The following is a 20,960-nucleotide window of genomic DNA, read 5'->3' as shown; positions in this document are numbered from 1 at the left end:
TAACGCAAACCTTAGTAAATCGTGTTGCGTGATTCATTTAAATACTCTCCTCCCATAAATTTTGCGTCTAAAAGGGAAACTACAAGTGCAAAAAGGTCAGCCGCAAAAATAAATGTGTCTGTCACAGTTATGTTCAGTTTGCCTTAGTTATCATGGACTTTTAGTTTGTTTTCATTCATTTGCATGTGTTCCTTTGTTTGATTTTCCCGCCACTCCTTTATTACCATGGCCACCGTCATTATGAGATAGCAATGTGGGTGGGTCCTTCTCCAGATTTTTTTTTACTAGAGTAGATGCCATTTACATTAAGTGCAAATAGTCCTCCTTGTTTACTAAACGTCTGGTTGGCCCATACAAAATTACGGAAGACACCACATTATTTACAGTGGCTAAGACCTGCTGTAGGGCTAAGGCACATGGAAGAAAGTTTTGACCGCCTTTTGCCAAGGTTCGAATATGCCTTTGGTCGAACTCACTCTATTCCCTTTTCCCATCACATATCAGATCAGAAAAGCATTTATTTTCAATAAAAATTAAGAAAATATTCAAAAAGTGGAAAGCTAACATGTTTATCGGTCAGGGGTCTTGTCCCACCCACATACAATGGTTCCTACGCTCATGTCTGTGTCTTTAGTAAATCCTGACAGTAGTTTTTTAACATCAAAATATTAGCAAAATAGTAAATCTGGCCCTTAATCTTTTGTAACATTATGAATGTAATTTTCAATCAGCAGAATCAATTTAATGCAAAATGACCCCAAACTTTTGAACGGCAGTGCTCAGTTTTGTCTCGTTGTTTCAATAGCAGTTGTATTTCACATCCATTATCAAAGTCTTCTGTCTCCTAATAGGGTCCTCAAGGGTCACCTGGAGTATTAGGTCCAATGGGTGAGATTGGATCAGTGGTAAGATTCTTTATATAATCTTCAGATATGTGTCTATGTTTTAAATTCCGTCAGTATTAAGTCAGTTTGCTATTTACTTCTCCAGCTGTGTTATTTCTCATTATACCCCTCTGTCCTACTCTCTTCACTGTATTTTTTAAACAAACAATTGTCATTATGCCCAAATTTAGCCAATGCCAAATTAGGTTTAGTTCCTGTAAACAATTAAAATGTCCTCAGGTGGCATCTAGACAACACAGCTTGGTTTTGCTAATTAAAATGCTTAACCAGAAATAAGAAACAGATTCTGTCCCACATTGTCTCTTTTTTTTCTAATTACCTATTCATTATTCCCACATGTTTCGTTAGCCGTGAGGGACCAAAGATTGTAGCAAGATTCAGAGAGCTAAACACTCAAGGTTCATTAGTTTCCTGGTTTGTGTGGCAGGGTTTACCTGGGAAGGTTGGGGAGCGGGGCTTACCTGGTGAACCAGGAGAAAAGGTGAAATCTGCTGTTTTCTCATACTGAATGCTGATTAGTGCGCTGTAGCCGCTGTGTAATGATGTCGTGTCCAAAATTTACCATAGTGAGGTCACTGTGATCATATGCAGATGTTTTAAACAAGGCCTTTCTGGATATAAGTAATTATCCTATTTTATAATGTTATACAATGAATTATGTTGAAATGTCAATACTTGGTCACAAAATGGAGTAACTTTTTTCCATACTTTCTAGGGTGCGACTGGATCTCCTGGGAATATTGGAGAGCAAGGGTTGATTGGATCTCGAGTAGGTTTCTATTTTTGCTGCAGAGGGCTTTATTCAGGAGAGATGCCATGTTTAATTTAATAACTCTTAAAATAAACATTTCCAAACATGTACGATGAAAAGAATGTAAAACATTGCTTATGAAAAATAAGTGTGCTTAATTATGAAACGACAAAAATTCCAAGACACTCACATGGTTAGGAGTAAAAAGCCTAAGAATATGTTTTTCAAGTAAATAAAGGGAAAAAGTCAGTAAGAGGTACACAGTCATACGAGCTCTGGCTTCTGAATGGTCCAGACAGCCATACATACTCAATGCGGAAGATAAACAGCACACACGTAGTTGGAAAACTAACATTGGCTAAAAGTACAAAAACTACAATGACAATGGCTGGTGAATATGCCTCTCAAGACGTCACAAAATCTGACAGCACTGCTGGGATATTGTATGTAAAACTGCTGCCATATATTGAAAAATAAACTTTGGAGGCAGCCTCAATTTTTTGTGAGAGTCTAATGTCATATACGATCATATACAGTTTCACAACATAAACGGTGCTCTGATTGCATAATTTCTTGATGAACAATGCTGAAGAACAGATCTTTCAGGCGAAATCTGACATAAACATTGGACAATATACACTATATTGCCAAAAGTATTGGGACACCCCTCCAAAAATAATTGAATTCAGATGTTCCAATCACTTCCATGGCCACAGGTGTATAAAATCAAGCACCTAGGCATGCAGACTGCTTCTACAAACATTTGTGAAAGAGTGGGTCGCTCTCAGAAGCTCAGTGAATTCAACTGTGGGACCGTGATAGGTTGCCACCTGTGCAATAAGTCCATTCGTGAAATTTCCTCACTACTAAATATTCCACAGTCAACTGTTAGTGGTATTATAACAAAGTGGAAGCAATTGGGAACAACAGCAACTTAGCCACGAAGTGGTAGGCAATGTAAAATCACATACAGAGCGGGGTCAGCGCATGGTGGAGGAACTTGACTGGCCTGCACAGAGTCCTGACCTCAACCAGATAGAACACCTTTGGGATGTATTAGAGCAGAGACTGTGAGCCAGTCCAACATCAGTGTCTGGCCTCACAAATGTGCTTATAGGTCAAAAAATCCCATAAACACACTCCTAAACCTTGTGGAAAGCCTTCTCAGAAGAGTTGAAGCTGTTATAGCTGTAAAAGGTGGGCCAACTCCATATCAAACCCTACGGATTAAGAATGGGATGTCATTAAAGTTTATGTGCATGTAAAGGCAGGCGTCCCAAAACTTTTGGCAATATAGTGTATCAATATTTTCCAGATGTAACGCCTTTGTGGACAAAAAGTGCTGTTGGATGTTGATGAACTGATTGAATTTAGACTTTTATTCACATAAACATTCATCAACTCACACATGGAAGCGCAAGCTTGTTCGCTTGACATGCGAGAACCAATGTGTTACTCAGTAGGTTTGAGCTTCCACAAGAAACAATGAGGTTTGTTCTCGCATGTCAAGCAGTTTCGTTTGAGCTTCTGTTTATGTTCGCTGATCAATATGTGAATAAAAGCCTAAATTAAATCCATTCATCATACAAAGCAATTGTGTGCTTTCGGAAAATGTGTATTAAGCCGCTCAATTCATATGGATAAATTGATTCACTTTTTGAAGCGTCAAAGTGGTAGTTGTGTCACGTGGACTGTCACTGGAGGGATAGAAAGCTCTTAGATTTCATCCCCCCAAAAAAATCAGAAGATTTGTGTTCAGAAGACGAAAGTCTTACGGGACTTATGGAATAACATGAGGGTGAGTGATTAATGACAGAATTTTCAAGTAACCCTTTAAGTATTTTTTTTAAGGTATATTATTTGCGAAACAAGTACCCTTTTTAAAAGTAGGCTAAAGTTTACTTGTTTTAACAAATTATGGTTTATTAGACGCAACCTAGAGACTTGACTTTGTCCCTCACAGCATTGTTTTCATTTGTGTCAAGTTAAATATGGCATCTACACTGATTAGAGTCCATATTTGTCTCTTTAAAGTTGTACAGTGAATTTGTTTTTAAATGAAGTTCTCATTTAGGGTGACCCTGGGCTTGATGGGGAGGCTGGTCTTAGTGGTCCTGATGGATCTAAGGTCAGAAAAATGCTAAATCTTTTTTTATTTTTACATTATCACTTAAATAAAAAAATGTCTGCAAACATTGTTTTGTTCTTTGCTTGGAAAGATAATATTTTATTGGCCCTAAGTCTCAACAAGTGTTGTTGTCTTTAGGGTGAAAAGGGGGATATTGGAATGGAGGGAGAAACAGGTGAAAAAGGAGCCATCGGATTTAAAGGAACAGAAGGGCGTCCCGGAGATCCTGGCTTAATAGGCATCAAGGTGTTTGCTCTTTTTATTTTATTTTAGAAATGGCAGATAATTGATTGTGGTATTTTGCTGACTATTACAGTTTTTCTTCATTACTAACACACTATAACTGATTCATTTTGGCACAATTGACATTCCTCAAAACGTTTAACCTGTTTTCACACATATTACAATTTTATTTCAAACTGGTGTATTTTTGAGATTGTGTTTATAGTTGTTAGAAAATTGTGAATTGTTTAGCAATATCAGTGTGTTAGCAATCGAGAAAAACGAAATGCTGATAAAAAATTAAGCAAATCTAGACCTGCTGAAAAAAATTTGTTTACCTCTAAATAAGATTGTTTTCTGTAGTCAGGCTGGCTTGGTTTGCTGGTTTTAGATAAGTCTTGGTCCTTTATAGCTGGTCAGGCTGAGAGATCAGCCACCTTATGCTGGTTTCAGCAGTTTCTCAGCAGGACTGGTATAAATAGTTTTACTCAAGGGCACTTTATATTGCTGTAGCACATTTAATAGAGATTGAGTGATGTTGGATGACAGCAGAGACAAACTGCACATCCTTGTGGTAGCTCTGAATGAACAAACTCATAAGTCATTACTGAATGTGTTCATTCAGAGATATCGCTCTATTAAATTTAGCAGTGTGTCAACTCTGTAATGTTCAATTTCAGGGCCCTGAGGGCAAACCTGGAAAATTTGGTGAGAGGGGAAAACCTGGAGAGAAGGTATTTTATGTTTAAGTTTACATGGTTACCCATCAATGTTCTCAGTACACATCATTAGATATCAGTGTTTGTGTTTTTCCAAGTGTAGAGTATAACTGACGCTTAAATTCATTTCAGGGCAGCAAAGGTCACCAGGGTCACCTTGGCGAGACTGGACCAATGGGAGAGCAAGGTGCCATGGGTTTCATCGGGCCAAAAGCAAGCAGAGGAACTACTGGGTTTATGGTACATACTTTGTTGTTTTCAAAGGGTTGTTTTCTGCTAAATCATTTTAAACGTTTAACGTCAATGCCGTCAACCGAAACGGCATGAGGTCCGTTGATTGCAAAGGTCTAATGATGTCACAGAAGGAAGAGAGAAATAATTACACATGATTTTCTCTGAAAAAGCCTTTTCTTTGCCAGAGATATATTGTTCAATTGTCATACATCTCATTTTACATCAACAGATCATAGAAAATGCTGATATTTATGTCATAATGAACAAAAGAAAATATTGTAGAGACCTTTTTATAATAATTATGTTTTGCTTTGGCAAGAATGCAGTTTCTGATTTTGCTATCTGAAACTAACTCAGATCCCATGGCTATCATTTTCAGGGTGCTCCGGGAAAAATGGGTCAGCAAGGAGAACCGGGTTTAGTGGGATATGAAGTAAGTGTTATTTATCTTAGACAAGCCTTATAAGACTTTATTTTACCCCAGCATAAAGTGGTATAAAGTCGAAACAGCTGCTTTGCGTTACGTGAAATTCTTCTGAGATAATAAGGCTTGTTAGAGCTAGTTGACTTGTATTTGGGTGTTCAAATGGTTCCATACTCCACTTCTTTTCTTTTCAAATTTACTTTAGGGTCATCAAGGACCACAAGGTCCAATGGGATCCCCAGGACCAAAAGGTGAAAAGGTAAAAAAAAGATTGCTTATTAGAAACTAGTTTCAGAAGCCCAAGAAATCTAACAGTTCTTTGTATTTGCACAATTAAAATGAACTTCTCCAAAAATCTAAAATAATCTCTTAAATCACCTTCCAGATTTGTGTAAACTCTCATTTATTGATGTCATTTTACCTTAGGACAGGGGTCTCCAATCTTGCTCCTAGACAGCCAGTGTCCTGCAGTGTTTAGCTCCAACCCCAATAAATCACACCTGAACCAGCTAATCAAAGTCTTACTAGACATGCTAGAAACTTCCAGGACAGTGGCCCTCCAGGACCGAGTTTGGAGACCCCTGCCTTAGGATATACATAGAACATGGCCAAATACATATGATATTCTAGGTAGAAACATTCATAAGTCAATACTGAAATCAATTTCTATTATTTTCAGGGAGAGCAAGGAGATGATGGGAAGGTTGAAGGTCCACCTGGTCCTTCAGGTGACATCGTGAGTCAGTCCGCTAGATTTACTACACATTTATGCCTTGTTTTGGGAGAATTCTGGATGCCAACCTGATCAATGTGTTTGGTTTTCATTGGGATTCAGGGACCTGTCGGCAACAGAGGAGAAAGGGGAGAGCCAGGTGACCTTGGATACCCAGTGAGTTGTTTTTTTTAATACACATATTTGTTAGAAGTAAAATCCAAAATAGATCATTAATTAAATATACATTTCCCTTGGTTTCAAAGACACATAAAATGCATGTTTGAGCTGTTTACTGAAAGATACTTGCACTGACAAATCTTAAAATATGTCAGTTAGGTCTCGAGATGCACAGCAGTTATGTTTTTTTTTCCAAGGCACGTTTAAAAAAAAGCTACTTAAATGCCCTAATTAAACTAAGGCTTAATCATGGCTTGATCTAAACCCTGTCTGTGAAACTAGATGAATTTCTTTATGAATTTCAATTTTTAAATCTTAAGGGTCATGAAGGTGTTCATGGAGAAAGAGGAAAACCGGGGGCTACTGGACTCCCTGTGAGTGAATCTACCAATAATTACATCTTTAAACCAGTGACATTTTAGTATCTTTGATATATAGTTTCATTAATACTTTAAATTAGATTTTATTTTTATTATTATTTTTGTTTTAATTTTTTAATGTAGTTAAAGTAATTATTTAGCCATTTCTATTTTGAAATGTCTGTTTTTATTGTTTAAGTTTGTGGTAATTTTAAAATAGTTTTTTAGTTTGTTATTACTTGTTGTTTTACTTCAGCTAAATCAAAATGAGAAATGTTTCTTTGGCTTGCTTAGCTATTTATTTTATTTCAAGTCATGACATTTTTTTTTATGGTTTTAGTTTTAGTTAACAATAATAACCCTGCTTTAAACTGAGTTATAAAATATACATTTGCATCATCTTATTTTCTCTGTCTATAACCACAGGGAAATGCAGGGCCAAGAGCGTTTCCAGGGCCTAAAGGATCCAAAGGCAATAAAGTAAGAATTTACCATGTGAACATGGATTTTGTTTTGTTTATAATGCACACACATGGCCTCTATTTTAAATCATATAATATCCATCTCAACTGAATAACCAAATTTATTCAGGGTCCAAAAGGCAAAAACGGTCCTCGTGGTGAATCTGGCAATCAAGGGTCCCCTGTAAGTATGTTTCTTACATGCTGAACTGAGTTCAGTGACATCATGATAAACCTACAACAGTTGTGCTTCTCCCACAGGGTCCTGTTGGTCTTCCTGGCCCCAGAGGAGTTGTTGGTCGTGAGGGTCTTGAGGGGGATCCTGGGGTCAATGGAGCCCTCGGGAAAGATGGAGCTAAAGGAATGCCAGTAAGACAATGAATGTAATTCTCAATGCTCTCAATGTAACTCTTTATATGGCCCATGTGCTTTTTGTGGTTTGTGATGTTTTGGTTTTTCTTTTTCCTCTGTTATGTGCGTTAGGGTGAGCATGGAAGCGATGGGGAGATTGGTCTGCCTGGAAAACCAGGTCCTCAAGGAAACACAGGTGTACCAGGTCTGCCAGGAATTCAAGGCTATTTTGGGCCAAAGGTACCTTTCTTATATGGATAGTGACCTGCTCTTTATGTTGTTTATGTGTGTATCACCAGTATCTGCATCTGTCACAAAATAAGCTGGTTTTAGCTTGTCACTTTGTTGTGACTTAGGGTGACAGGGGCATCCCTGGCGAAACTGGGACTCCAGGCAAAAGAGGATTTAATGGAGGAATGGGGTTTCCTGGAAAACAAGGTGACCGAGGGGTCAAAGGGCAACCTGTGAGTATCGCTTCTCTATTATCGATCCATTGCAAATATGACAAACACACCAACAAATGTTGCTCCAATGATGTCAGATTGATTCAATGATGAACCTCTTAAAATCAAACATAATTGCTGCAATCAGGCAGTAACTTCTTACACAACTCTCTGAAATACTTGATTCTGACTGGACAATTAGAGCATTTTGACTTTTTAACAGTGCACCTGCCTGCATGATATACTGTACCCTACCATTCAACGGTTTGGGTTCGGAGTTTTTTTTTTTTTTGAAAGAAGTCTCAATGCTCACCTAGGCTGCATTTATTTGATCAAAAATACAGTAAAAACATTTCTCATTATTATCACTGATGAAAAATGGTTGTGCTTAATATATTTGTGGGAACTGATATACGTTATTTTCAGGATTCTTTGATGAATAGAAAGTGCAAAAGGACAGCATTTTGATTTGTATTTTTAAAATTGTATTTACTTTTTTTACATTTGATCTATTTAAGCTCCCCTGTAGTCAATAATTTTATCCCTTTAAACTTTTTGATCACCAAAATGGCATATTTAAATATGCCTCTCACTCACACCAGCACATAATAGCTGATCCACTCGTTCAACTTTACTGTAGCAAACGCTGCACAATGGCTAGTGGAAATACTGGTTTAATTCAGCCATATATATTTAAACAGGCTCATCTACAAGTTGATTTATGCCTATCAGAATGGTAATGCGTTTTATGTTTCGCTCTCGGCGTCAGACACATAACGGTAATTAATATGATTAGTCTTTGGCAGTGGTGTAAAGAGTACTGAAAAAGCATACTCAAGTAAAAGTACTGTTACTTGTCAAAAAATTTAGTGCTAGTAGAGTAAAAGTACCTGTCCCAAATACTACTCAAAGTAGGAATAAAAAGTAGCCCTTTTAAAAGTACTCAAGAACAATGAGTAGTGAGTAGTTATGAATGTTGTTCCACCTTATATCCTGTAAATTAAAAATGTAGCTTACTCTTTTATGAATGATTCTCAGTAAGAAAAAAAACTAAAAAACAAGAGATCACCAACAGTATTTCAATATTTCTATTTTTGACTGCTAGCACTGAAAATACAGCTATGTTATATTTGAGAAAGCAACCAATAATCTGGTAACATTTATGACAACCATTCTGTAGAGGTTTTCTTGCGGGTTAATTAAAAAAGGTTGCAAAGCGTTGTACATTAACAATTTTACATTAAAAAAAGATAGTTCTTTCTTTTCAAGATGCATGTACTGCTTTAATTTCAATGGATGTTTTCTCTGTAAAAAGAATACACTTCGAGTAACTCACAATTTTCACCCCTGATTATTTTTGCTTTATTAAAGTTATTTGCTATGTACATGGACTAAAATGTTAAATCGTCATGTAAGAACACGACATTAAAATATGCACTTTAATAAGCTGACAGAAAGCCGGTTAATGCATTTACATGCAAAGCGAAAATGATGTAAGGGACAGAGCAGTGACGATCGGTTAATGCCTAATGCACTTTGCAAACAATCAAGCTAAATGAAGTGTTTCCAGCAGATGGCACCACGAGCTCGTGCAGCGCTAACAGAATACGTACCATTTGTGCGTGTATTAGAAAATGTAATATTCTGCAGTTTATTTTTAGTAATTGTTTAAGGCAATTTCTCGATTTCAGTCATCATACAGTAACCAGCAACAACCCCCTTTCATAAAGCGCGCATGTCTCTCACTCTCGGCTGGTCACTATCATGGGTGATTTGACGGGAGTTCCACTGCGGGAACATGACCATCGCAGTTTTACGGTCCAGACTCCAATACCTCGAAAGGGGTGGAGCACCATTGCGCATCCCCCGATCTAGTGGTCCTCCCGCTGCAAAGCAGAGGGCTGCTACTTTGGCTGATGGCCTTGGTGGGGACCTGAGGGTTAGTGTGAGGGCTTCCCCGACGGGTCAAATGGCTCCTCGGGCCCCTCCCCCCTCCGCTGCGCCGGTGGAGCTTTCAGAAGAGCGCGCTGGCCCCCCTCGGGGGGTTCCAGTCGTTTCTTTTGGGGCTCCGGCTGAGGACATGATGTCGTTTGCAGCATCGGGGGACGAGCTAATGGGCTCTGAGGATGAAGATTCGGCTGCGCTGCCCCCTTCGGGTGTGACAGCGTTGCCCGAGTCCGACCCAGAGCTTACGGCTATGCTTTCCCGGGCCGCCGCGTGTGTCGGGCTCGAGTGGAACCCTCCACCGTGTCCCGAACCCTCGCGGTTGGACGATTGGTTTCTCGGGACGGCCCGTGCTGGTTCTCAGCGCCCCGCCCCGGTTCCTTTCTTCCCGGAAGTGCATCAGGAGATCACGAAGTCGTGGGTAGCGCCTTACAACGCTCGCTCACGGTCGACTGACTCCTCCGTCCTCACTATCCTCGATGGTGGTGCGGCTAAGGGCTACGTGGGAATCCCCCCAGTCGAGCGGTCTGTGGCGATGCAGCTGTGTCCCAAGACCGCTGCAGACTGGCGGGGTGCCCCGCGTCTCCCCTCCCGGGCGTGTAAGTTCTCGTCCGGTCTCACGGGCAGGGCTTACACCGCCTGCGGGGAAGCCGCATCATCTCTGCATGCCATGGCGCTCCTGCAGGTCCACCAGGCCAAAGCGCTAAAGGAATTGCACGAGGGTAGTTCTACCAGAAAGACTCGGAGATAGAATGATGAATGAAGCATACATTTATTGACAGCCCAGCAAGCATAATAAAGTTTTGGCGTAGGCCCCGTCCATAGTTTGTAATCCGAGGGTAGCGGATCAGCATATCCCTGCCTGAAGATGAAGGCAGGGGCGCAGCCGACCCCCCTTTAGAGGTATGGACGGAACCATCCTGGTGGTGGTGGGGAGGGTGGAGGTTGTTGTCGCATCGGCATCTGCGAACTCAAACATGTGTAAGTACGACTTTTATACAGAAATATGAAGACGTGATTGGATAGAGATGAAATTAATAAGTGACGAAGTGATTAAGTCTTCCTGGCAGAACTTAAGCTGAAGCTTCCATTTCCGACCAGGGTGTTATGCAGGAACTGCGTGCGGCGACGGACCTCGCTCTCCGGGCGACGAAAGTCACTGCACGCTCCCTGGGTCGGGCGATGTCCACACTAGTGGTCCAGGAACGCCACCTGTGGCTGAACCTGGCAGACATGCGTGATTCCGACAAGGTCCAGTTTCTCAACGCCCCTGTCTGTCAGGCCGGCCTCTTCGGCGACGCCATCGAGAGCTTCGCCCAGCAGTTCTCGGTGGCCCAGAAGCAGACGGAGGCCATTAAGAACATCCTGCCCCGACGACCCGCTGCTGCCTCCACCCAGTTGTCGCCAGCAGCACCTCCGCCTGCTCGCCGCCGAGGGCGTCCCCCTGTCTCCGCCTCCGCCCCTGCGAAACCCAAGCTGCAGCCTCCATCGGGAAAACAGGGTGCCGGACGTAAGGGAGGCGCCCAACCCGCTCAGGGCCCCGCTAAACCGGCCGGCAAGCGCAAGGGGAAGCGGCCCTGAGACGGGCAGCCCAGGGAAGACGGGAGCTGCTCTGAGGGAGATGATGTCCGCATCCCTCCCCCACCCCCCGGAGGAGGACCGGGGGGCCCTCACTGGTACAACATCTCTGCCGCTGGCTCTCCGGAGTCCAGCGGTACCCACATTTTCAATAAAAGAGCAGTTTCCATTTTCCCTGGGCCCCAAGAGGGCCAGGTTGGCAGTGTGCGTCGCCCCCGGGCCTTGCCACTCCTTTCCTCCCCTCTCCCCCTCGCCAGGGGGCAGCAGCGTGGGCACCGAGAACGCCCCCGGGCCTTCTCACCCACACTCTGCCCCACCCTGGAATGTGCAGACAACACTCCAGGCCGCCTCCTGGCCTCCCGAGTCGGGTCTGTCTATTCCTCCTCGCTGCCCCACCCCGGGTACGTCTGTGGTGCCGTTGGTCCCGCTTGTACGGTCTCTGGGGGCTTGGCTTCAGCTCCCCAGGCCGTCTCGCTGGCTCATCCGTACCATCAGACTCGGCTACGCGATTCAGTTCGCTCACCGGCCTCCCAAGTACAGGGGCATCCTCTTCACCTCCGTGCGGAGCAGCGATGCCCAGGTCTTGCGGTCAGAGATCGATGTCCTACTGCCGAAGGACGCGGTCGAGCCGGTTCCTCCAGCCGATATGAAGGCGGGGTTCTACAGCCCCTACTTCATTGTACCCAAGAAAAGGGGTGGGTTACGGCCAATCTTGGACCTGCGTATCCTGAATCGGGCCCTGCACAAGCTCCCGTTCCGGATGCTAACGCAGAAACGCATTTTCGAATGCATCCGTCCCCAAGATTGGTTCGCAGCGATCGACCTGAAGGATGCGTACTTTCATGTCTCTATCCTTCCTCGACACAGACCGTTCCTACGTTTTGCGTTCGAGGGGAAGGCATATCAGTACAAAGTCCTACCCTTCGGGCTGTCCCTGTCGCCTCGCGTCTTCACGAAAGTCGCGGAGGCAGCCATTGTTCCACTCAGAGAACGCGGCATTCGCATCCTCAACTATCTCGACGACTGGCTCATACTCGCCCAGTCTCGGGAGCAGTTGTGCGAACACAGGGACATGGTGCTCAGTCACCTCAGCCTGTTGGGCCTTCGGGTCAACCGGGAGAAGAGCAAACTCTGTCCCACACAGAGGATCTCTTATCTCGGTATGGAGTTGGATTCGGTCAGCCAGACTGCGCGCCTCACGGAAGAGCGGGTCCGGTCGGTGTTGAACTGCTTGAATTCGTTCAAGAGCAGGACAGCGGTTCCACTGAAATTTGTTCAGAGGCTCCTGGGGCATATGGCATCTGCAGCCGCGGTAACGCCGCTCGGATTGCTTCATATGAGACCGCTTCAACACTGGCTTCATGGCCGAGTCCCGAGGTGGGCGTGGCAGAGCGGTCAGTACTGGGTCCCAGTGACTCCTCACTGCCGCCAAACTTTCAGCCCATGGTCCGACGCTTCGTTTCTCCGGGCCGGGGTGCCCTTAGAACAAGTGTCCAGGCATGCTGTGCTCTTCACGGATGCCTCCTCCACGGGCTGGGGGGCCACGTACAACGGGCATGCAGTTTCAGGTCTGTGGACGGGACCTCAATTGCATTGGCATATCAATTGCCTCGAGTTGTTAGCGGTACACTTGGCACTGCGCCGCCTCAAGGGGCCGCTACGTGGCAAGCATGTACTGGTCCGTACGGACAGCACTGCGGCCGTTGCGTACATCAACCGTCAGGGTGGTCTACGCTCCCGTTGCATGTTCCAACTCGCCCGCCACCTCCTCCTTTGGAGTCAGAAGCATCTGAGGTCGCTTCGTGCCATTCACATCCCAGGTGCGCTGAACCAGACAGCCGACGAGCTCTCTCGCCAGTCGACACCTCCGGGGGAGTGGCGACTCCATCCCTAGGCGGTCCAGCTGATATGGGACCTCTTCGGAGCCGCACAGGTAGACCTGTTTGCCTCTCCGGACTCGACCCATTGCCAGTGGTACTATTCCCTGACCGGGGGAACCCTCGGCACGGATGCACTGGCGCACAGCTGGCTCCGGGACCTGCGCAAATATGCGTTTCCCCCAGTGAGCCTTCTTGCACAGACCCTGTGCAAGGTCAGGGAGGACGAGGAGCAGGTCTTGTTAGTTGCGCCCTACTGGCCCAACCAGACCTGGTTCCCAGAACTAACTCTCCTCGCGACAGCCCCTCCTTGGCCGATTCCCCTGAGGAGGGACCTTCTTTCTCAGGGACGGGGCACTCTATGGCACCCGCGTCCAGACCTCTGGAAACTCCATGTCTGGTCCCTGGACGGGATGCGGAGGTTCTAGGTGGTCTACCACAGGCAGTGGTGGACACCATCTCTTCTGCTAGAGCCCCCTCTACGAGGCGCCTCTACGCTTTGAAGTGGAACCTGTTCGTTGAATGGTGCTCTTCCCACCGGGAAGACCCCCGAAGGTGTTCGGTTAGTGTCGTGCTTTCTTTCCTGCAAGACGGGCTGGAGCGAAGGCTGTCTCCCTCCACCCTCAAAGTGTATGTCGCAGCAATAGCGCTGTATCACGACGCAGTCGAAGGTAAGTCCTTGGGAAAGCACGACCTAATCGCCAGGTTCCTCAGAAGTGCGAGGAGGCTAAATCCTCCTCGTACAAACTCGTTACCCTCTTGGGACTTGGCTCTAGTGCTCAGAGCACTTCAGAGCCCTCCCTTTTGAGCCTTTGCAGTCTGTGGAGCATAAAATCCTGTCAATGAAGACAGCGCTTCTGACGGCATTGGCCTCCATCAAGAGGGTAGGGGACCTGCATGCACTTTCGGTCAACGAATCGTGCCTAGAATTTGGGCCGGCCAACCCTCACGCTGTCCTGAGACCCCGGCCTGGATACGTGCCCAAGGTTCCTACCACTCCCTTCCGGGACCAGGTAGTGAACCTGCAAGCGCTGCCTTCGGAGGAGGCAGACCCAGCCCAGGCTTTGCTATGTCCCGTCCGCGCTCTTCGCGCTTACGTCGACCGGACTCAAAGCTTTCGGACCTCAGAGCAACTCTTCGTCTGTTACGGAGGCCAGCAGAAGGGAAAGGCTGTCTCCAAGCAGAGGTTAGCCCACTGGATAGTGGATGCTATCGTCTTGGCTTACCAGTCCCAAGACGTTCCTTGCCCGTTCGGGTTGCGAGCACACTCAACAAGGAGTGTTGCTTCTTCCTGGGCGCTGGCTCAAGGCGCCTCGCTGACAGATATATGTAGAGCTGCGGGCTGGGCGACACCTAACACGTTCGCTAGATTCTATAGCCTCCGTGTAGAGCCGGTATCTTCCCGCATCCTCGCCCCCAGTGGCCAGTAGCGCTAAGTGCCCGTTCTAAGTGTCGGCTTGCAACGCCACTCCCGCCCTCTGGGCCGGATACGTGCGTCTATTTTCTCCAGTTGTGTTCCACAGAAACGGCTAACCCTGTCGAGCTCCTCCGTCACCCCTGCGGTGTCAGACGTTGTGGCCGTCTGACGCCAGGCCTGCACCCGTATGCTTGTGAAACGTGTGTGTAGGCTGGGTTCCATATGTAGCGGTCCCCTCACGGCTACCCCATATGTGTAATCTTCCACGGTACCAGCTACCCTACTCGGCTAGCCCCGTGTCTTTCCCTTGACAGAGCCCGCTCTGTCGTCTCTGGGCGTGTTCTTTCCCCCCTGGAACCAGGTTGGAACCACCCCAGAGACTGCCATATGTTGCACTACCCTGCCAGGTTAGTCCTTATGCGTATTCTGCCACCAATCCTTCCACTGAAGGACGTGGCTCAGCAGCGTACCATCTCCCGAGACGGGCACGCTTTCCCAGCGTTATCCAATAGTCACACTGGGTGGGTCTTGCAGAAACAGCAGTGACTGACCTCCCTGCTTGGAGCCCTGACTTCCGTACCATCTAAGACGGTCCAGTGCGCTCAAGCAGGACGCTGGAAGGGCCAGCGCCCTGGCGTTTTGGTAGGGATCCCAATTCGTCGGTCAGTTCCGACGTACGTCGAACGTGACCGACTGAAAGGGAACGTCTCGGTTACGTATGTAACCCTCGTTCCCTGAAGGAGGGAACGGAGACGTACGTCCCGTCGCCAGGTGCTGTGCTTCCGCTAGGGGGCCGAGTCACTAGTTCGGCTCCTCAGCAGAAAAAAGCAATGATCAAGCATTCCACTTCCTTATTTATACCCGCGCTGCGGGGCGGTGCGTGGAATGCGTGGATCGCATGCCAATCTCCATTGGCTCGTTTTTAATACACTCGAAGTAGATTGGTCTCTGAGATCAGATCCCAATTCGTCGGTCAGTTCCGACGTACGTCTCCGTTCCCTCCTTCAGGGAACGAGGGTTACATATGTAACCGAGACGTTAATGTTAGTTAAAAAAAAAAAAAAATCTTACTGGCCATCAACTTTTGAACAGTAGCGTATATACATGTTTTCAGTCTATTTAACAGCTAATGAATAAATGACAGTGACATTTCTTTAACACTTATTGTCACAAACTGTTTCTGCTTCTGTTCTGTTTACATTTTTCTTTAGGGTGATACTGGTCAACAGGGATTTCCTGGGGTTCTTGGGATGTTCGGACCAAAGGTAAACTCACTCAATGCACCACTGTTATCATATAAATTCACATTTTTATACAAATTTACCATGTTTACATGTATTTATATGTGTGGCTGGTAATATTGTGAATTATCTGTGCATGTAAAAAAAAAAAAAAAAAAAAGTTGTCTTCATAATCTTTCTTCAAAATGTAATAATTTCTTCCACATCCTTTTTAACTGGTATTACCAAGCCCCTTTCCCTCCAACCATCTGCCATATAGAGACCACAACAAGAATTCAAATCAAGTCCCTTCCTATATTTTTCTAGTTTTTCTAGTAAAATGATGTCCTCTTTATTCTGAGTATCTGACATGATTTCCTTGATTTTATTTTTTTTACCAAAGAAGCTGAAAATAGTAGATTTTACCACATATCAAATCTATTTCACAAAGTAAAGCTGTTAGGTGCTTAAAAATATTTGATAATGCTTACATAAAACCAGTGACTAGTCTTGTGATTAATTAACAGTCTGAAAAGAGAAAACACCTTTATGTGATTCATCAGAATCCAATTTATTAGGCAAGCAGTAATTGTTTACTTCTCATTTTAATGCTAACCCTTCAAGAAAACAATGCAATCTACTGTAGCATTTCATTACAGCTGTAGAAGCACTGTAGCTTAAGATGGAAAATAGCTTCTTTAAGCAGCTTTGAGAGCTCTAGTCACACAGTACAACCAAAAGCTTTGTGATGACATTTGTGTCAGTTTAAGGTCAAACAGTTTTGACCTCCTAAAGTGTTTCTATCATTCACAGGGGCCACCCGGAGACTTTGGCCCTGTGGGCATCCAGGGCCCAAAGGGTCCTCAGGGTTTACTGGTAGGTACCACTGTGAGAACTGTTCTGAAAACACACAATGAGATGGATGAAGAGTTCTTGATCAGCAACTACTGTAGGTGTTTCTTCTTTTAAGGGGATGCAAGGAGCCATTGGAGCTGTTGGTATCATTGGGCCGAGTGGTAACCCAGTATGTATGATCTGAATCACACAAGATGTTTCATAGGTGGTGTCTAATTGGGTGCATAATCGAAAAAAAATATCCTTCTCTTCCTCTCTTTGTATTAGGGACCTCAAGGAGACAAAGGAAATAGAGGGGAAATGGTAAGAATTCTTTGGAATGCTGTACTTCTAATATGTATGGTTCCTATATAATCCTGTTTTAGTCTGGCATTGACATTGGAATAATCTTGCTTCCGGATCTATCGTAGCAAAGTTATTTTTCATTCTTTTCTAAGGGGTAAAAAGAAGTTGAAATACTCTTGCAGCAGTATAATGTTAGTACACATCTCGACGCCGCTCAAACTGTTGGGAGTGGCATTTAGATTAACTCTTTCCCTGCCAGCATTTTTTTTTTAAAGTTGGCTGTTTCCCGTCGGAGTTTTTGATCATAATCACAAAATTTCATGGCCCCCAGAATATTTTGTTGTATATCTGAATAATGCAATGTATCAAAAGAAAGAACAGACCCTCTGCTTTTAAACAAAAGAGAAATATATATTAATATTATCAACATAAAAAAGCAACATATTGAGCTAAAAGCTGAGAAAATGTGTTTTTGTCAGACTACATTCATCTAAGCTTGCACAGTTCTGTAACTTATCCTGGGTTGACATTTTATTCAGTAACATTAGGCAGTTTTGATTTATATGCTGTTTAATGTTGATGGTCGCATTATTTTACATAATGCATATGATTACATATATGCTATCGCTTGTTTCTGCATCTCCTTAGTCTGTGTTTTTATCAGGAGATTCAGTAGACTGGGTAAACCCAGTCTGATCTGCCAGCGATTTGATTTCGCCCGGCAACTCAGTCTGGAAACCCGTACATTCATTTCTACTGCTTCTGTTACACTTTTGCGGGAACCAATCACAGACTGGCTTATCCACCTGGCCCGCTATTGGAGCATCACGATGACGGATAGAGAAGCGATGGGTCGTTGCCTGTTTATCACGCCTCTTGTGGTCTGATTGGTTGAAGGACTATCCAATTGCATACAGAGTCATTTGAATTATGCTTGTTTATCACGCCTCTTGTGGTCTGATTGGTTGAAGGACTATCCAATTGCGTACAGAGTCATTTAATTTATGCGCATTTATGCTCGCGTGTGCAGTAGAAAATACAGAGCAGACTCCCCAGACCAATGTTCAATCTTAAATTGAGCTTGGTCTGGTGCTAGCCAGACAAGAGATTCAGTACACTTTCAGAAGATGCGTAATAGCGCCAAGCGATAACTTGGAAAGAGTTACTGTGTAAATATGTGCTGGGTGCTTTTCTCTCAATAACAAAATAATACAACACACATGACAGCAGTGAGAAAACAGCAGTTAATAAAGCATCTAATCATACGGATGTGGATATGTTTGCACAAGCTCTGCAATTTGGCAGTCCATTCGAGTCATGTTTATTTATATAGCACTTTATGCAATAGATTGCTTTAAAGCAAGCAGCTTTACGGTATTAAAAACTGTCATTGTCGCTTTCAATTAGAATTACAACTTCAATTTTTATTGTAAAGCAGCTCTCCAGTGTGATAAATGCACTCAAACATTCACTTGTAGAGATTTAATTCAATAATTGAAAGCGTACCGCAATTCTTCTGAAAAGAATTAAAGCATCTTCTGAAAGTGTACTGAATCTCCTGATCAAAACACAGACTAAGAAGATGCAGAAACAATCTTGTAACTTGTGTTGCAGGTAAATGAATCATTTATGTTCATGATGAACTGATTCACACTATATGGAAATAAAGAGTGGAATGAGACTTGGCCTGAGACACTTTTAAGCTACATTCAGATTAGTAGGGAGTGAATTCATGGTTGAAAAGAGTTCCCCACTGAAAGTAACATTTTTGTGTTTCTCCTTTTGTTTTAAATAGGGTGCTCATGGACCCAGGGTATGTTTCCCCAATGTCCTTCAATGTTACTACTGTATATTTAGATCAATTAAGTGCTACTATTTAACCAACATAAACATTTTCTTTTCACCACCCTTTAGGGACCTCCAGGTCCTCGTGGACCACCTGGACCTCCAGTAAGTAGTCTTGATGCATTCTAACAAACAAATGAATAGTATGTGTCATGCTTGAGTTTAACATTTAGCTGAAGCTCATAGTAATCAGTGCTTTGTTTCTTCATCTCTCATTGGTTTATAGGGGCTTCCCAGTATATCTTTTTCTCATGTAAGTATGCCCAGAATATATTAAGGTATCTTTGTCAGTTTGAGAGCGTGTGAATATGACAGGAAGTAAGTGCACAAGATTGTCTGATAAATTCCAAAGCTCAGTGCCCTTAATGCACACTAAATTTGCTTCTGATCGGCTTTTGAGGCTAAGCATATCCCATCTTTCATCATGTTCAGAAACTCATGACCCAAAAATCACAAAAATTTGCAGAAAACGTTCCATTGTAAGTTAAATTAATTAGATAATACATATAATTTATTAGGAAAACGTTTATATACTGTATTTTGCTATTTGTATTTGCAACTACTTTTATCACTTAATTAGAAGCACCACAATAAAATGGTCATCTGTTACATGGGGACTACTAAACGGACATTTAAAACGTTTATTTTAAAGTGCAAAGTATTTAAAATAAAATTGTGTAAATAAAGCATAAGTGTAAAAAATGCATTTTTACAACACTATGTTGTAAATGTGTCTCATCGGCAAATCAAAAGAGCATGCTGGGCAATGCTTGTCTGGCTATCACCAGAACAAGCTCAATTTAAGATTGAACATTGGTCTGGGGAGTCTGCTATGTATTTTCTACTGCACAAGAGGCGTGATAAACAAGCATAAATTAAATGACTCTGTACGCAATTGGATAGTCCTTCAACCAATCAGACCTCAAGAGGCGTGATCAATGGGCAACGACCCATCGCTTCTCTATCCGTCATCGTGTTAAACCCGCCAATAGCACGCCAGGTGGATAAGCCAGTCTGTGTCAAATCGCCGGCAGATCAGGCTGGGTTTACCCAGTCTAGGGCAATGCATTTAAGTATATAAAAATAGGAGGACTACGTCAGTCATTTGTATTTGGCACACTTCCTGCTACCAGCTGGTGGCACTATGACTATAACTAAATGTTGGCATGTAGATGTCTTCAGGCCAGGGCACTTATCAAACATGTGAAATTTGAGGCAGATAGGATATTGTATGATTGAGTTACAGCAAATTTCTGTTTCATGACCATAATAGCATGCTTTAGCACTCCACTAAGTGTTGCTAGCATGTTTTAGAAAGTTTCTAATATGTAGCATGTTTAGTACTCAATTGCATATTTTAGTATGTTGCTAGTAGTGCATCACAGTGTTAAACACGTCCCTTCCTGTTGCCAGTGGGTGGCGCTATTACTCTAACTGAATATTGCCATGTAGTGTTCAGGGCAGGACTTTTCTCAAACATCTGAAGTCTAGGGCAGGTTGGACATTGTATGCCTGACTTACAACAGCTTCCTGTTTCATGGCGAAACATCAGATTTTGTCAGGCCGCCACGAACACGCCGTTCAGCGGAAACTCAGGATCTTTGAAATTTAACATCACCAAGGCCTTAAGATTAGACAGACCAAATATGATGTTGATTTGATTAAATCTATGGGAGGAGTTCATTAAAGTACAATGTCTGGAAATGGCAAAAACTGCTAAAAATTTGGGAAAATTCAAAAAATCTCACTTCCTGTTGGGTTTTCAGATTTTGCTCCCAGGGACTTTTTTTGTTGGCATTGGGCTGTTACATGTGTCTACCGAATTTCATATTTGTATGTGAAACGTAGCGTGAACGGCTCTTAATTTACATTTTGTAGGTGGCGCTATTGAGCCATTTTGCCACACCTAATTCTGAAACCCATATCAGACGTATATCGCCACTTCTGACGCGTGTGCAAAGTTTCATGAGTTTCATTCTAGTCTGGACTGCTGTTATGAGCTACCTGTAAATGTAGCCATAGGATAGTCCCTATCCTTCAAATGCCGCTT

General features: G+C 43.6%; 1 protein-coding gene across 1 annotated transcript in view; it reads left to right on the top strand.

Annotated features, from left to right (window-relative positions):
- The window catches only part of col27a1b (collagen, type XXVII, alpha 1b), a 112,063-nt gene that overhangs the window by 83,768 nt on the left and 7,335 nt on the right, over positions 1-20,960 (top strand). The window contains exons 33-55 of the mRNA XM_079815247.1: positions 852-905; positions 1,333-1,386; positions 3,731-3,784; positions 3,923-4,030; positions 4,687-4,740; positions 4,858-4,965; positions 5,339-5,392; positions 5,589-5,642; positions 6,063-6,119; positions 6,219-6,272; positions 6,596-6,649; positions 7,061-7,114; positions 7,226-7,279; positions 7,357-7,464; positions 7,579-7,686; positions 7,803-7,910; positions 15,917-15,970; positions 16,739-16,801; positions 16,896-16,949; positions 17,048-17,083; positions 18,861-18,878; positions 18,980-19,015; positions 19,137-19,163. Of these exons, the coding sequence (XP_079671373.1) occupies positions 852-905; positions 1,333-1,386; positions 3,731-3,784; positions 3,923-4,030; positions 4,687-4,740; positions 4,858-4,965; positions 5,339-5,392; positions 5,589-5,642; positions 6,063-6,119; positions 6,219-6,272; positions 6,596-6,649; positions 7,061-7,114; positions 7,226-7,279; positions 7,357-7,464; positions 7,579-7,686; positions 7,803-7,910; positions 15,917-15,970; positions 16,739-16,801; positions 16,896-16,949; positions 17,048-17,083; positions 18,861-18,878; positions 18,980-19,015; positions 19,137-19,163 (1,425 nt within the window). The remainder of the gene's footprint in view (positions 1-851; positions 906-1,332; positions 1,387-3,730; positions 3,785-3,922; positions 4,031-4,686; positions 4,741-4,857; positions 4,966-5,338; positions 5,393-5,588; positions 5,643-6,062; positions 6,120-6,218; positions 6,273-6,595; positions 6,650-7,060; positions 7,115-7,225; positions 7,280-7,356; positions 7,465-7,578; positions 7,687-7,802; positions 7,911-15,916; positions 15,971-16,738; positions 16,802-16,895; positions 16,950-17,047; positions 17,084-18,860; positions 18,879-18,979; positions 19,016-19,136; positions 19,164-20,960) is intronic.

This window comes from Gobio gobio, assembly GCF_949357685.1.
Source record: "Gobio gobio genome assembly, chromosome: 4".
In the NCBI taxonomy this organism is placed as follows: domain Eukaryota; kingdom Metazoa; phylum Chordata; class Actinopteri; order Cypriniformes; family Gobionidae; genus Gobio; species Gobio gobio.
Note: the sequence above shows the minus strand (reverse complement) of the source record. Positions and strands in the feature narration are given on the sequence as shown.